General features: G+C 39.6%; 1 protein-coding gene and 2 non-coding genes across 3 annotated transcripts in view; 1 reads left to right on the plus strand and 2 right to left on the minus strand.

Annotated features, from left to right (window-relative positions):
* Positions 1 to 8,287: 8,287 nt before the first annotated feature.
* On the minus strand, positions 8,288 to 8,393 carry LOC121998863. Its single transcript, XR_006116653.1, has one exon. It is a non-coding gene; the product is annotated as a small nucleolar RNA R71 (small nucleolar RNA).
* A 4,556-nt stretch (positions 8,394 to 12,949) lies between these two features.
* Positions 12,950 to 13,056, minus strand: LOC121998905. The gene has a single exon (XR_006116690.1). It is a non-coding gene; the product is annotated as a small nucleolar RNA R71 (small nucleolar RNA).
* Positions 13,057 to 14,455: 1,399 nt separating this feature from the next.
* LOC121994766 (DExH-box ATP-dependent RNA helicase DExH11-like) overlaps positions 14,456 to 16,354 on the plus strand; it is a 135,820-nt gene continuing 133,921 nt past the window's right edge. The window contains exons 1-2 of the mRNA XM_042548693.1: positions 14,456 to 14,808; positions 15,042 to 15,141. Coding sequence (XP_042404627.1) covers positions 14,456 to 14,808; positions 15,042 to 15,141 — 453 coding nt within the window. The remainder of the gene's footprint in view (positions 14,809 to 15,041; positions 15,142 to 16,354) is intronic.

A 16,354-nucleotide genomic window follows, 5' to 3' on the forward strand; every position in this document is an offset into this window, starting at 1 on the left:
AATAGTAGTGTTCCCTATATCATCTCAATATTGATTCCACAAATTGATTGATATAGGTAAGAACCTTCTACTCAAGGATGCTATTATACTTAGTTATTTGGCACTAATACAAGTAAGCATAATAACCATAAACAAATGCCTTTATATACATATGAATATGATACAATAAGTCCATACAATAATCATCAAATGATTGGCTCTAGGGATCTAACTAACAGAGCCATGTCAGGGGGCATGCGAGGGTTAAGTCATGGTCATGTGGACCACACGGCCATATCACATTCCCAGAGAAGAAGAAGCCTTTAGCCGTGTGGACCACACGACCATGTCATATTTCTAGAGAAGAAGCAGATTAGGTCATGTCAATCCACATGGGCTGTGTGGAAGTTCTAGAGAATGAGAATACTTTAGTAGTGTAGACCACACGTCCGTGGCACATTTCCATAGAAGAAGAAGACTTTGGCCATGTGGACCATATGGTCGTGCCACCGAACCAGAGCCAAAGCAGCACATGGCCATGTGGATCACACGGTCGTGTCATGACCCATGCAAGGGTCATGCCAAGTGCTATAAAAGGGGAGTTTTCCCCCTTCTCACCAATCTTTGGCTTGGGGCTCGCCCCCATTCCTTGGAGAAGGGTTCTCCCTCTTAGGGGAACCCTAGTTCTTCCATCTTCACCGATCTGTCCACCTCCAAAGCAAGGATTGCATCCAAGAAGACTGGTTCATACCAGTAGCTACACCGGTACCACTAGTACCTGTACCACCAGTAGGCCCAGCTTCAGTGGTTCGTCAGGAGGCATATCTGATTCAGTGGCAAAGATTGAAACCGGAAGCGTTCTCTGGCAACTGTGAACCATGGGATGCCCAAGCCTGGTTCAAGACGGTGGAAAGCATCGTGGAACTATTGGATTGACCTGAGCACGAGAAGGTCAAGTGCGTATCGTTCTGCCTTACGGGCGATGCCAGAATGTGATGGGACTGAGTCAAAGCAAAAAGACAAATAAATCAAATGAGATGGACAGACTTCGAGACGGAATTTTTTGAAGAATTCTTCCATATGAGGGTGACAAACAAGCACTATGACGAGTTCACCGAGTTCCGGCAAGGCGATCTGTCGGTTAATGAAGCTGTTAAGAAATTCAACCGTTTAGCACGCTTATGCCCAGAATTGGTTAGCACTGAAAGAGAAAGGGTCAGACTTATGCTGAAGATGCTCAGACCGGAGATAGCTCTGAATGTGGCCTGCGGAGTTAATATACCGCAGACTGCTGAAGAACTAATCAGCAGTGCTCTGATCACCGAATACTATTTAAAGGCACTACATAAAGGCAAGAGTCAAGCCCAAATAGGAGGGCAGAAACCTCAGAATACCAGAACTGGCTGGAAAGGAAACCACAATGGTAAAAGAAAGCAGTGGAAAGACTCTAAGGATGGTCCAGCAAATAAACAACTTATGTTCCCGCAATGTACCACATGTGGAAAGAAACATCCGGGAAAGTGCCGTGTGGGCACGAATAAATGCTACAACTGTGGATTGGAAGGATATATGGCCAGAAACTGTCCTACCCAAGTTCAAACACCGTAGTATGTCCAGAACAGAGCTGCTTCCCCACAGCTACACCTGATGCAAGCTGCACTAGAAGGCCCTCAGATAAGCCAAGGGAGATTGGAAGCTCCGCCAGTGACGACGAATGCCAGAATCTTCTCTATCACCAAGGAAGATGCGGCGAATGCTTCTACGGTTGTCACAGGTCAGATATTTATTTTCAGTCAGCATGCTACTGTACTATTTGGCACTGGGGCAACACACTCGTTTGTCTCTACACCTTTCACAAGAAAGATAGACATGCCACCTCAAGTCTTAGATTGTAAGTTCTTAACGACTTTACCTTCGGGAGAGGTGATGCCATCCACCCATATGCTATGAGTCACACCCATCAGAATCGCAGACAGAGAACTCTACTGTGATCTGATAGTGCTTGACATGCAGGATTATGATATTATATTGGGCATGGACTTCCTGAGCAAGTACGGTGCTTCAATAGAATGCCGTAAAAGAAAAGTAATTTTCTGGCCTGAAGCAGAACCAATGTTTGAATTTATTGGGAGGCCAAGGGAAAGTATGTGCTATGGGATCGAAAATATATCCGGACGGCTCTCTACCCTAACTATAGCACTAACACTGTTCGATGATATATTAGAGAAGCAAACCCGTGACCCAAGCATCCAAAGGATCAAGCAAGAAGTCTTAGGGGAAAAGAATGATGGGTTCCGTATTACTGATAGTGGAATATTATACCTTAAGGATCGCTTATGTGTTCCTGACGACCCAGAGTTACGGAAAAAGATACTAGAAGAAGCCCATGCAACACCCTATGCAATGCATCCTGGATCCACCAAGATGTACCAGGACCTGAAAAAGAAATTCTGGTGGCTTGGTATGAAAAGAGACGTGGCTCAGTATGTCAGTACCTGTCTGACCTGCCAGAGAGTTAAAGCAGAACACCAGAGACCTGGAGGTGTACTGCAACCAATTCAAATTCCAGAGTGGAAATGGGAGGATATTTCTATGGACTTCATCACAAGCCTACCAAAAACAACAAATGGCTACGACGCCATATGGGTAATCGTGGATAGATTGACGAAATCTTCCCACTTTCTGGCAATCAAGATGACATATTCGATTGAACAACTGGCTCAATTATATGTCAAGGAGATTATTAGACTACATGGGATTCCTAAGACCATCATTTCTGACAGAGATGGTCGTTTTGTTTCACATTTCTGGGAATGTGTTCAAAAGGCCCTTGGTACGAAGTTGTTATTCAGTACTGCCTTCCACCCGCAGACGGATGGACAAACAGAAAGGGTGAATCAAGTATTGGAAGATATGTTACGAGCTTGTGCCCTGGACTTCAAAGGGAGCCGGTGCCGATATCTATGCTTGGCGGAATTTGCCTACAATAATAGCTATCAAGCTACCATTGGCATGGCGCCATACGAAGCTTTGTACGGGAGGAAATGTAGATCCCCTATATGCTGGTACAAAGGTGGTGAGAAGAAGGAGATGGGATTCCGAACAGATTTTATCGACAACACCACTCGTGCAATACATAACATCCGCCAAAGAATAGAGACTGCTCAAAGTCAGCAAAAGTTCTATGAAGATAAACGGCGTAGGCCATTGGAATTCAGTGTTGGAGATTCAGTGTTCCTCAAAATAGCTCCTATGAAAGGAGTGATGAGGTTCAGAAAGAAGGGAAAACTGAGTTTGCGCTATGTAGGACCATATCAGATTCTAAAGAGAGTCGGCAAGGTGGCTTACGAACTAGAACTACCACCAGAGATGTCGGCTATCCACAATGTGTTCCATGTCTCGATGCTCAAGAAGCGCATTTCTAGTACAGACCAAGTGATCGAGCCACAGACAGTGCAAGTTCAAGAGGACTTGAGTTACGAAAGCCGACCCGTTCAAATATTGGATCGGGATGTCAAAAGATTAAGGAACAAAGAGGTGGCCCTAGTAAAAGTCTTGTGGCAAAATCAACGATTCGAAGAGGCAACTTGGGAACGTGAAGATGATATGAAACAAAAATACCCTGAACTATTCTAAGTTCGAGGACAAACTTTTATGAGGTATGGGAGACTGTAACACCCATAGGGTCCCTAGTAATTTCATATATTTTTACCATGTTTAAAAATAGGCCTTATGTGAAGATTTACAAAAATAAAATGGAATAGAACCAAAAAGAGGTGACCAAGGCTTGAACCTTGGACCTCTTACTAGATACATGTATGTGATAACAAATAGACCAACAGGAGATATTGTTAGAAAGAGAAGGGACAATATAGTTAAGAGTAAGAAAAGGTTTCTCTTATTTAGAAGGAGAAGTTGGAGTTGCCTTCTTCCTCTCAAATGAAAAGATGATCCTTGCTTTCTCTTTTCATTAAGGGATGAGTTAAAGAAAAGAGAAGGAAAAACTCATTTTCCCTTCTTCTTTTCATTTGGAATAAAAGGAGAAAATGAATGAAAATCTTCATTTTGCTCTCTTCCTCCTCCCTCCTCCTTTCCACCGAAACCATTCTTTCCTCCTCACCATTGCCGAACCAAGCAAGAAGGCTTGCTCTCTAGGAAAGCTTCACAAGCAAGGTCACTCCTCTTAGGAAATCAAGCGAAAGGATGTGAGTATCCCCTCACTGCAGTACAAGTAGTTATCGATTTCTTCGTATGTAAACATTTTGAAACATTAGAGATTTCCTTGCAAGTTTCGGCCAGGATAAATTAGTGGTCACTTAGTACTAACAAGTTTACAAGTTATGCTTTATGTTGTATAAAAAAAAAGAAGAAAAAGAATCTAGAACCTCACCTTGAAGTTTCGGCCAAGACAAAAAGAGAAGGTTTAGAGCAAAGTTTCTTTTGGTATCATGCTTGCCTATGCTCCTTGATGATGTAGGATCTCTCATATGTTGTTAGTTTAAGTTTTAAAGCTTATTATCATATTGAAAGATTAGGAACCCTAACCTAATGTTTCGGCCAAGATGAATTATAGGGCTTAGGGCAAAGTTCTTGAAAAGAAAACATATTTGTTATGCTCCTTCATGATGTATGCTTCTCTCATATGTTGATAGTTTAGATTTTCATGCTCCATGTTGGAAAAAAAATAAAAAAACCCTAGTTCTAGGTTTCGGCCAAGAATAGAAATGAGGGTTAGAGCAAAGTTTTCAAATGACAATATGCTTGTTCATGCTCCCTTTTAAGGTATGATCTCTCATAGGTGGTGGGATTAAGTTTCATGCATCATGTTATGGAGAAAGTTAAGAACCTTAACATGAAGTTTCGGTCAAGATTAGATCTAAAGTTTAGAGTCAAGTTTAGAAATGATAACATGCTTGTTATGCTTCTAAATGATGAATGATCTCTTACATGTTTATAGCTTAGGTTTTTCCTACTCCATGTTGTATGAAAATATAGAAATCCTATTTGCAAGTTTCGGCCAAGGTTGAAAATAATGTTTAGAGTCAAGTTTAGAAATGATAACATGCTTGGCTATGCTTCTCTATGATGAATGATCTCTTACATGGTTATAGCCTAGATTTTCTCATATTCCATGTTGAATAGAAATATGAAAACTCCATCTTCAAGTTTCGGCCATGATGAGATATGAGGCTTAGGTTAAAATTTAAAAAAAAAACTAATCATGTTTGTTATGCTTATTCATAATGTATGAGATCTTGTATGTTGTTAGGCTAAGTCTTTATGCTATGTGTGGTATTAGAAGGTTCAAAACCACTACTCTATGTTTCGGCCAAGATGGAATGTTAGGCCTAGAGTAGAGCTTTGGAACCCAATCATGCTTGGTTATGTTATATGATCCCTTGTATGTGGTTAGCTAAGCTTTCATGTTACATGATTTACCAACAAACATTAGGACCTTACTTTGGGTTTAGGTCAAGAATGTAAGCTTAGAACAAGGACTTGAAATCAAACCATGCTTGTGATGCTTTATCATGATATATGATCTTGTATATATGGTTAGCTCTCTTACCATAGGGTTCGGCCATGATTGAATGCATAGGTTTAGGGAAAAGTTTTGAACTTAACTATGCATGCTTATGTTTTCCATGATGTATGATTCTTGATGTATGCTATGTTCATGATATGATATGTTATGCTTCAAGATATGATATGCTACGATTCATGATGTGATATATGTTATGCTTCATGATATGATATGCTATGCTTCATGATATGATACATGTGATGGTTCATGATAAGATATGCTATGCTTCAATATATGATATGCTATGCTTCATGATATGATACATGCCATGCTTAATGATATGATAATAACATGTTATGCTCTATGTTATGATAAGAACATGTTATGCCTCATGATATATGTTTATGAAAGGCTTATGTAAGAAAAAAAGCCTAAGAGATGCTTCCTTTGAGATGGGATCAAGAGCACTCTTCATGATAAGACAAGAAACATGATATGTATAATATGACAAGATCATGACATGTATGATGATATGATAAGAAACATGATATGTATATATGCTATTTTACTTTGTATGGTTTGTACCAAGGGTGGGCTCCATAAGCGCCCCTAGGCCGACGGACTATGAATGGGTCTAATAAAGGGATGGGCTCCTCAGTACGCCCCTAGGTCGACGGTCGTAGTACGGACCTAGTTCCCTAGTAGGTTCGGGGCTAGCTGCCCTGTCCTAGGGATTGCGCGCATTCATGTTATGTGGTACATAGCCGGGCCCCTCATGTTAAGCTTATTTTCAAGTATGTATATGATATGTTTAAAAAGAAAAAAAGAAAAAAAGACATGTTGCATTTGTTCATTTCATTATGCATGATTTCAAAGGAACATCTTGCATCTACATGTTCATGCCATGTGTCTTCCTTTACACATATTACAGATGCTCTTGAGAATATGGTTATGATATGTTATATGGTTATGTTATGTTCTTCCATGCCATGGTATGTTTAGGTTTTCATGATATGTTATATGTTTATGTTATGTTCTCCCATGCCATGATATGTTTTAGGTGTATGTTCTCGCATGCAATGATATGTTTTGGGTTATTTCCTCACATGCTATAACATGTTTTATGTGTATGTATGATTAATGGTTTTATGAGTAGGGAAGGAACTCACTAAGCCTATGGGCTTATAGATTATTTTCCTTGTACTGCAGAAAAAGGAAAGGAATGGATGAACTGATGGGAGCAGCAGGAAGGGCAAGATTGTGTGTGGAAGTGGCATGGTGGATAGATCTAATTCTATTTCTAAAGAAATTATATTTGCTTAAGTTGTGCATGTGAACTCAGTTTGGATTTTTATACTTGTGATGATAACTAGAACTAGTATGTTATGCACTTATGACATTTTATTCATGTTAGTATATTCATGACATTACGAATTGTGTTCAAGTAGCAGTTATGAATCATGTATATTGTTCACATGCCATATTAAGAGCTAGATGCGTAAGGTGAAAATATGTCTTCCGCTGCCATGAGACATTATGCATATATATATATGTCAAGTAGCCTAAGTAACCCCGTCCCTTTTTGGGTAGTCTTAGTATCCATGAGGGGCGGGCGTTATAGGACACTAGTGGCAGGCATATCCCACTAACGGACGTCTAGGGTATCATCTTGAAAGGAGAAGTAATTCTCTACAAGGAAGTAGGTAGTCATTGTCAATTGTAATCCTCATCTCTATGTTTATTAAGTAGTGCATGTGTTCCTATGTTGTATGACCGAGGGACTCTAGTGACAGGAAGATGCCGCTAACAGACTTCATAGGAATCATTTCTATTTAATTACAGGGGATGTTGATCTAACTACCCTACTAGTAACTTTCTACATGTGCATAAGAATGGAGGTAAGGAGATGAATAACGCATAGGGTTATTAATTAGCATCATAGTGAAACCGAAATCCTAGTATCTATCCATCCCCAAATCTCACTCTCCCTCTTTTTCTACTCTTTACATTTTCTCTTTCCTTCACTCTTAGCTCGTCGTGCAAAGTTAACTAGTGCTTAATCAACAGTCTCTGTCGGTTCGATATCTTTTGTATTACTGACGATGTAACCGTGCACTTACGGTGACGTAACAAGTCTTTGGCACAGTTATCAGGGACTGTTTTCAATTAACATTAGTTGATTAGCATATGAGTTATTCTATACTTTTTAATAGGTTTTTCATTTATTTATTTATTTTTATTTCTGCATTTACTTTTCTTGTTATTATCTTTTAGTTCAGTTTATTTTTGTCCTTCCCTTAATTTCTACACTTTTCTTTCCTACAATTTAAATTCTACATTATCTTTCTTGCCTTTAATTCTTCATTTTTTATTTTTTTCTCATAAATGTTTTTAGATACCATGAGCACTAATATGTCATGTAGGCCTTTAAGAGACTTTTCTACACCCATTTCTGCTAGATTTTTGTCTCCCATTATGTAACCTCATATTAAAGTAGAAAGTTTCTAACTAGACCCAGAGTTAATTGCTATGATACAAGATCACAAATTCGGAGGAGAAGTATCAGAAAGCCCTTATCGACACCTTTAAACATTTCTTGAGCTTTGTGATATGGTGAACTATGAAGGAGTGTCAACGGATGCAATTCGATTGATGACATTTCCTTTCAGTATTAAGGATAAAGCAAGGACTTGGTTATATTCTCTCCGTCCTCAAAGCATTACAAGTTGGGAACAATTGGAGTAGCAATTTCTGAATCATTTTTTCCTCCAAGAAGAACAGTGTATATGAGGAATTGCATTACAAATTTTTCTCAGGCAGATGGAGAGTCATTATTTGAAGCATGGGATAGATTCAAGAGACTACAAAGACAGTGCCCTCATTATGGCTTTGAAAAATGGCTGACTCTGCATATATTCTATAGGAGAATTTATTTCTTAGATAAGTATTTATTGGATTCATCAACTGGAGGCTCTTTTATGAACAAAAGTGTGGACAAAATATATACATTAATTGATCAAGTAACATTGAATCTCCAAAAATAGTCAGATAGAAGTTGGATGGAATTTCCCCTGAGAACTTCAGAAGTGCAAGCCATAAAAGCAAAAGAGTCTGCCAAACAAAATGCAGTTCAACCTTCTAAAATTTTAGAAAATCACAAGTCGCATAATGAGGGGTTTAACCAGTTGGAGGCAAGGATTGATATCATAGTCTCAAAATGATTCAAGCATGACCTCCCTCCTACACATATAAGGTCTAGTGAACAGTGTAATGATATTAAGTTGAGAAATGGCATGAATTATGAAGAACTTCTGGAGAAGGACTTTTATATAATTGAGGATAAGAACAATAGAAAACCACATAAACTCAGTTCCATTATTCCAAAAGGTGTCCAAAGGCCACAAGTACCTTTTCCTCAACGGTTGATCACACTATCGCTAGACAAGCAAATTGAACCTAAGCCACAAGCCCAACCCTCCCCAAAACCTCCACTAAGGGTTCCTTTTCCACAAAGGCTAGTGGGGGCCAACAAAGATAAAGATTTTGACAAATTCTGTGATTCCAATATGGTTGAGTGCAAATTTCTTGATGTGTATAAAGATGAGGACTCTTCAGATGAGGGGTGTAATGTTAATGCAGTGGTTAACATATTTTCAGATCCACCTCCTGGTTTTATAGGGCATTGTAATGATATTGAATTTTTAGTTGATGAATGTGATGAGGTAAATCCAATTAAAATTGTAAGTGAAATTATTGATCCTCCTGTAATTGATTCTCATGCTAATGATTTTGATGTTGGAATGTTCTTCATAATATATGATGATGTTATTGACATGGAAGGAAGTGTAGGGAGCTGTGTTGTGGATGCAGCATCTCAAGAATTACCTCCTTTGTCCACACAACCCTTAGAGACTATGAGAATCGTAAGAATTGAGCATGTTGTGGATCAATGTCTAGGGACTTATGCAGATATGGCAGAGCCCCAAGAATCACCACCTTTAGTTGCACTTCCACCTGAGCCAGAACTAGTACTTATTTCTGAAGAAGTCGCATCCACATGTTTGGAACTTTCAGGTATCTCTTAGTAAAGCAAGGTTAGTATTTCTTGTGATCTTTTAAAAAACTTTTTAGAGGTACCCATCATTGACTTTGTTGGATGTGATTAAGTTTTTACTACTTATTTAGCTTATTTTGACATTGTTCTAATTCTTACTTATTTCACATGCTTGTGGGAGGTATGTTTTTCTTTTGCATGTGTAGATTTCTCTTTGGCCGAGAATTGGAAGCTCACTTTGAACTATCTTCGACGACCTGAAAGAATTTCTAAGAAGACGAAGATGGAGAGAGCGATACTTCACTTTATATCTCCTATGATGCAAGATCCCTCCATAATAAGAGCCCTTAGTAAGAGGGTGTTGAAATATCTTACCCCTCCAAGAGCAAGATTTCGATGAGCCTAATAAGGGGTCAAGCTTATGACCTTAAACAAGCACTTCTTGGGAGACAACCCAAGTTCAATCTTACTTTCATTTTTGTTTTAGTTTCTTTCTAATTTCTTTACTTTACTCATAATAAGTCTAATCCCTCTACTTAATTTTTCTTGTCTATTTATTTTTGTAGGATTCAAGGTTGTGGAGGACTGCAAATCACATATAGGGAAGTATCTTCAAAACATGAATGTCTCAACCATTTGGAGTTTATCACTTGGTAATTTCTCTAACTTCAAAAATCTCCTCCATATTTTATTTCTAGTTTTAATTGGGACAATGAAAAGTTTAAGTCTCGGGAGATGTATGAGTTTAGGTTAGTGTTTTCCATATTTCTTAGTTTTTGCACATTTCTTGTTGCATAATAAAATTTTTGCTGGTTGCATCATTGATCATATCATGATTGCTTGTTCCTTAATACAAAACACTAGCACATTTATTCTAGATTTTATGTGGTTGATGGGTTACTTATTATGCTAGTATATTTAGTAAACTATCTTTTTCTATCTTTGATAGCATGAAGTGAACAATATTTTTACTGTAAGAGTTTAAGTATTGGTATTATTTTAGGATCTCTTACATCTTACCTAGTTTTGATGGTAGATAACTATAAAAATAGTCATGATTCATAGAACTTGATTAGTACTAATGTTTCTATGGTGACTTCCCAAACTGCATTTTGGTTACTGAAAGAAGAAAGGAAGACAAAGTAGATCATAGTAGATTTGGAAACAAGTCGAGAGGGTGCTTCTGGATCAACTTCTTATGGTCAAGAAAGCGAGCAGGGGAGAAGGGGGGGGGAGGGGCTTGGAGGCCAGATATCCTCCCTCCCTTAATTGCTCCAATGCACCATCGTCTCTAAAATGAAGAGCTTTGTTGATGGAGTTGGCGATGGATGTGTTGAATTTGCAATTTTGAAGGAGGGCCTTCTTCCTTGTTTTAAAGTGCTCATCTTCTCCCCCTTGGTAAGCCCCTAGCTCTACCAGGGTAGCTATTAACACTACAGAGAGACCTACCAGTTCAGATTCTTTATCAAATAAGGTGGTCTAGGTGGTCTTTAAGTCAGTGCAGAGAATCCCACTCAACATTTTGAGCTGCCAATACATACTCTTTGGTGGCTAGCTCGGTGTCATATGTGGTATTCAATTCCTTCAGCTAAGCATAAAGTTGTTCTATCTCTGTAGTTTTCCCGTCTAGCTCTGCCTTCATGTTCGCCCGAAGAGTTGTGTCTGATTGGAGTTTGGCTTTAGAAGTCTCTAGGCCAGTCTTCAACTTGGCTACTTTCTCAAGCTCATTTTTCTCCAACCTTTGAGCTTCTTGAAGTTGAGTCTCTAGCCCCTCAGCCAATCACAAGAAGGTACACAAGTAGCTTCAAAAACGCGCTACCTCAGGTATTCATTTTCTTAAGCTAGGGTGGACAATTGTTGCGCAAGCTCATCCCGATCTCCCAACACTAAAAGAAAAACCGTGTTCGAAATATCCAAGATGAAAAATAGTAAATAAAATTATATTACCTTGGTCAATTCATATTAGTATTCATCAGCTAGCTCCATAGGAGTAAACACGCTAAGCTGGTTTCCTTCATCCTCCCAGGCCTTTGTTAAATGACCCCTCAATAGTATTTGGCCAGTAGGTGGAGGGGCAGTCGGTGGAGCAACTATGGCCTGGGTGGACGATAAATTGAAGGCATTCAAAAATTGATAAGGCCTCCTTGGCGCAGCAAAGAAGGAGACTGAAGGGATTCTCACCCAAGAAGATGCAAGAAGAGTAGGAGCCTGAGAACTGCCTAGTGGAGAAGTGACCTCCTATGCTTGAATAGTTTTCGGCGTTAGACCAATAGAAGGAAGGGCGGACAGGGTCCGCTCGAAAGATTGCTCTAGCTCCTCCTCTCAGACGGGATCTTCCCGAGCGAGAGATAAATGTGTGGAGGGTGCTTCAGTGGAGGGTGCTTCAAGGGAGGGCACTTCAATGGAGGGTGCTTCAGTAGAGGGAGCTTATCCTTCAAGGACTTAGGTATGGACAAGCTTGTGCCTCTTGTGTCCTGATGTGCGTAGATCTTATAATCATTTATGCATGCTTTGATGCACATTCACGTATTTTATTCATGATGGATTTATGCATTCTTACACTCTTTATCATGTTTACAACATAATTACTCTTCTATTTCGGAGATCTTCTCTTTGTGTACATTTGTGTTGACAGGGATAAATTTTGGAGCAAAAACAATTATCGTCAACGTACTGGGGAGCAAAGCAGAAGACTATAAATTTTTGCCGTCGTTGCGGGGGACTGCTCATATAACACTAGCGATAATCATATTATGTTTGACTAAATCTTATTTTCTTTATTTTTCTCTGCATTTTACTTTTTGTTTTTTTTCATTTCTGTAATTTTATTTCTACATTTACTATCTATTTTGAAAAAAAAAACCTTCATTTTTTTTATTGCATATAGAATATTCAATACCTTGTTCTTGCATAGGAAGTGCTAATCTTTCAGGAGAACTTCTGTCGTTCGACCCAGAGATCGATAGAACTTTCTTGAGGAGAAGAAACTTGCAAAGACTCCAAGCAGAATAAGAAGCATCTGAGATGGCTGACAAATCTTTGAAAGACTACGCCCTATGCACACAGACTTCAGTCTAGCATCACCAGACCATCTATTGAAGCTAACAACTTTGAGATAAAGCCTACAGTAATCCACATGGTTCAACAAAGTCAATTTGGAGGAGGACCTCATGATGACCCGAACCAACACTTGGAACACTTTTATGGGATCTATAGCACGATGAAGGTGAATGGAGTTCCACCAGAAATGGTGAGACTACTTCTTTTTGGATTTTCTCTGAGAGATAGAACCAAGCAGTGGCTTAATTCCTTGCCAACGAACAGTATTGCATCCTGAGAATAGTGTGAGCAGCGATTTCTGGATAAATTTTACCCACTAAGCAAAATAGCTCACACGAGGAATGTAATAGCGAGTTTCAGACAGACAGACTCAGAGTCGTTATTTGAAGCATGGGACAGATTCAAGAGTATGCTTCGACAGTGTCCCCATCATGGGCTTGAGAAGTGGTTGGTGCTACATACATTCTATAATGACATCAACTATCACAGAAAGGTGTCCCTCGATTCTGCAACAGGAGGGGCATTAATGAACAAAAGCTTAGATGAAGCTGAAGACATAATAGAAAATGTAGCTCAGAACCATCATCAGTGGGCATCTGAAAGATCTAGAGGCCCTTTCTCAAGAAATCCAATCAAGACATCAGGAAAATTTGATGTAGATGCAGTCACACTCATGTCTACAAAGGTGGATGCTCTGACCAAAAAGTTTGAGACCATGGGGAACAGCATGGCCAATGCAATTGTTTGTGTTTTCCAGACCTGCGGAACTTCGGATCATGCTCAAGAAACTTGCCCCCTAGGGCCATTATCTGCACAAATAAATCAACTTGAGCAATGTGATGTAATAGTCAGTTATAACCAAAGGCAGAACAATCTATACTCCAACACATACAACCCTGAGTGGAGGAATCATCCGAAATTTTCTTACCTGGGTAATCATGACCAAGGAACATCTACAGGGGAAAAAGCCAAGTTACCAACTTGGGCATCAAACCTATCAACAATAGTAGCCTTCACAAGGCTATCAGTTATCCAGGATAGAAAAGATGCTTGAGGAAGTTCTCGCTGAACAAAGGGAAATAAAAAATGATCTTAAGCAATTGAATCAAAGAATGGAGAACTCTGAGAAGCACCAAAAGATGCAAGATGACCAAATTGCTCAAATAGCTCAGCCCTTTTGAAGAGTACCAGGAGCATTGCTAGGAAAGCCTAATATAAACCTAGTGGAACATTGCAACCTCATTGAGCTAAGGAGCAGACGAACTTTGGGAGATCCCCAAACGACTTCTCAAAAAGGAATCAACTCAAAGGAAGAACCCTCTCCTTTCACACTGAATTTGGATCAGACCAAAAATAAAGAAGAGATCACCAAGAAGGGTGAAGGGACTCTTCTGTTTCTGCCACAATGTCAAAGAATTCCTTTCCCCTAAAGGCTAATAACGGGCCAAAAAGATGAGGAGTTCCATAGATTCCTAAAAAAGGTTAAGGAGATTTGCATTGAGGTACCTCTTATTGATGCCCTTCACCAAATGCCAAAGTTCGCCAAATTTCTGAAGGAAATTCTGTCCAACAGAAGACAGAAGGGCGATTTCGAGACCATAGCATTGACAGAGAAATGTAGCGCACTGCTCACGACAGTCATTCCCCCCAAACTTCAAGATCTAGGAAGTTTTTCTATACCTTGCAAATTAGGATCAGAATTTATAGATAAGGCATTTTGTGATCTGGGGGTGAGTGTCAGCCTTATTCCATATTCTATTTATAACAAGCTAGGCCTCAGGAATATTAAACTAACTACTATGGTACTGCAGTTAGCTGACCATTCATGCAGACACCCTATGGAGATAGTAGAAGACATGCTAGTGGAGGTGGGTGGATGCATCATACCCACAGACTTCATTGTTTTAGACATAGAGGAGAATCCCCAGATCCCAATCATCCTTAGAAGACCATTCCTTGCGACTGCTGTAGACATCATAGATGTGAAGAACCACAAGTTATCCATGGAGATTGGTAAGGAAAGACTAGAATTCGATTTATCTGATTCTTCTAACCGTGTCTCTTCTTTTCAGGAAAATTTCAACAAGTCAGATGTTCACAAAATTGAGGAATATCGTTTCCATGGGAGGCCACCTGAAGCAATGCAGGATTCGGCAAGATTGGAGAGATCATCCCCGACTAATTACGACAAGTACATATGTCCTGCACGAGCAACAATGAAGGAGCAAACTGAAGTATTAGCCCTAGGAGGGGAACCGCCGTGTTTCCATTGGTTTAGTCCACATTAACCGAGACGGGGTCGAGCTAAAGATCTAAAACAAGCGCTTCTTTTGAGACAACCCAAGGGTTTCCGTTTAATTAGTTTTCAGTTTGTTATTTTGTGTTCTTAGTTAAGTTCATTTGTTTCTAATTCTTTGTTTTCAGGTTGTGCATAGCCTCACGAGTTGACCATGATTATTTCATGGGTGTGAAGGTGTCGGAGGAATCAAAGATGAGTAAATTCAGCCACTACGCAAGTCAAGAGGTCAGCCGCGTGACCCTACACGGTCGTGTGATGCTAGCAGAAATGGAAAAGCCACGGGTCGTGTGAACTCACACGGCCGTGTGGTTTTGGCAGAGCAGAGAATGGAGTCGGTCGTGTTAATTAACACGGTCGTGCGAGACCACCCGAGAGGAAGATGACATAGCCGTGTGACCGAGGCTGAGAAGAAAAAGGGAGAGGTCGTGCCAAACTGCACAATCATGCGGCGATACCCTCAACCAAGTCGTGCCCTTAAGATATGGTCGTGCCACAACCGTGTGCGCCATCAAACACCTCCACCTATCCAAATTTCCATCTCCTTTTGTTCCAAATCCTTTTTCTCCCTCATCTCACTTCATCAACCTCAAATACCTAGATCTAGATCTAGGATTCAATCAAAAAGCCCAAATTCAAGAAAAGAAGAAACCATGTCCCTACTTTTCTTCTTCTTCCTCCTCATATTTCTTCAAGACCCACCTCCACCCACAAAAACTTCCTCCAACTCACCTTGAAAATTATGTCTCACCTCTTGAAAAGGATCCGACAAGGGAGTGGCAGATCTAGCATAGGAGATGAACCGGGAGGAGACAAGGGCAAAGGAATGGCTACTTCATCAAAATGCAAAGGCAAAAGGGTGGCACACGATGAAAGTAACGACAACGAGTTTCATATTATTTTTAGAAATCAAGAACAAAAAGCTAGATATGATTTACTTGTCATTAGAAAAATTATGTGTACTAAATATATGGATCCAACTACTATGGAGATGTTAGGTATTAGGGACGATATAAATTGGATGATTAGTTCTTTTGATTGGAATGATATTATGTACACGCGCCTTCCGACCTATCCCCACCTAGTCCTTGAATTTTTAAGCTCAATTGATGTCAAATTTTCTTCTAAGGATGATTACATTGGAAACATAAATTTTAGATTGATGAACAAGGAATTCCAATGGACATTTAGTGATTTTAACATTTGTTTTGGTTTACCTATTGATGGTGCCCATAGATTTGATCCATCTATTAACTAGAATGGGTTTTGGATTTCAATCACCGGATCAACGAACCCTTATGAGCCCTCTGGAGCTAAGGCATCCCGAATGCAAAACCCTATCTTTAAATACCTTCACTATGTCATGAGTAAAACAATATTTGGTAGAGGTGATAGTGATGGGGTACTGAGAAAGGTGGAACTTTATTCTCTTTGGGCTATG

Source organism: Zingiber officinale, chromosome 6A (assembly GCF_018446385.1).
Source record: "Zingiber officinale cultivar Zhangliang chromosome 6A, Zo_v1.1, whole genome shotgun sequence".
In the NCBI taxonomy this organism is placed as follows: Eukaryota; Viridiplantae; Streptophyta; class Magnoliopsida; order Zingiberales; family Zingiberaceae; genus Zingiber; species Zingiber officinale.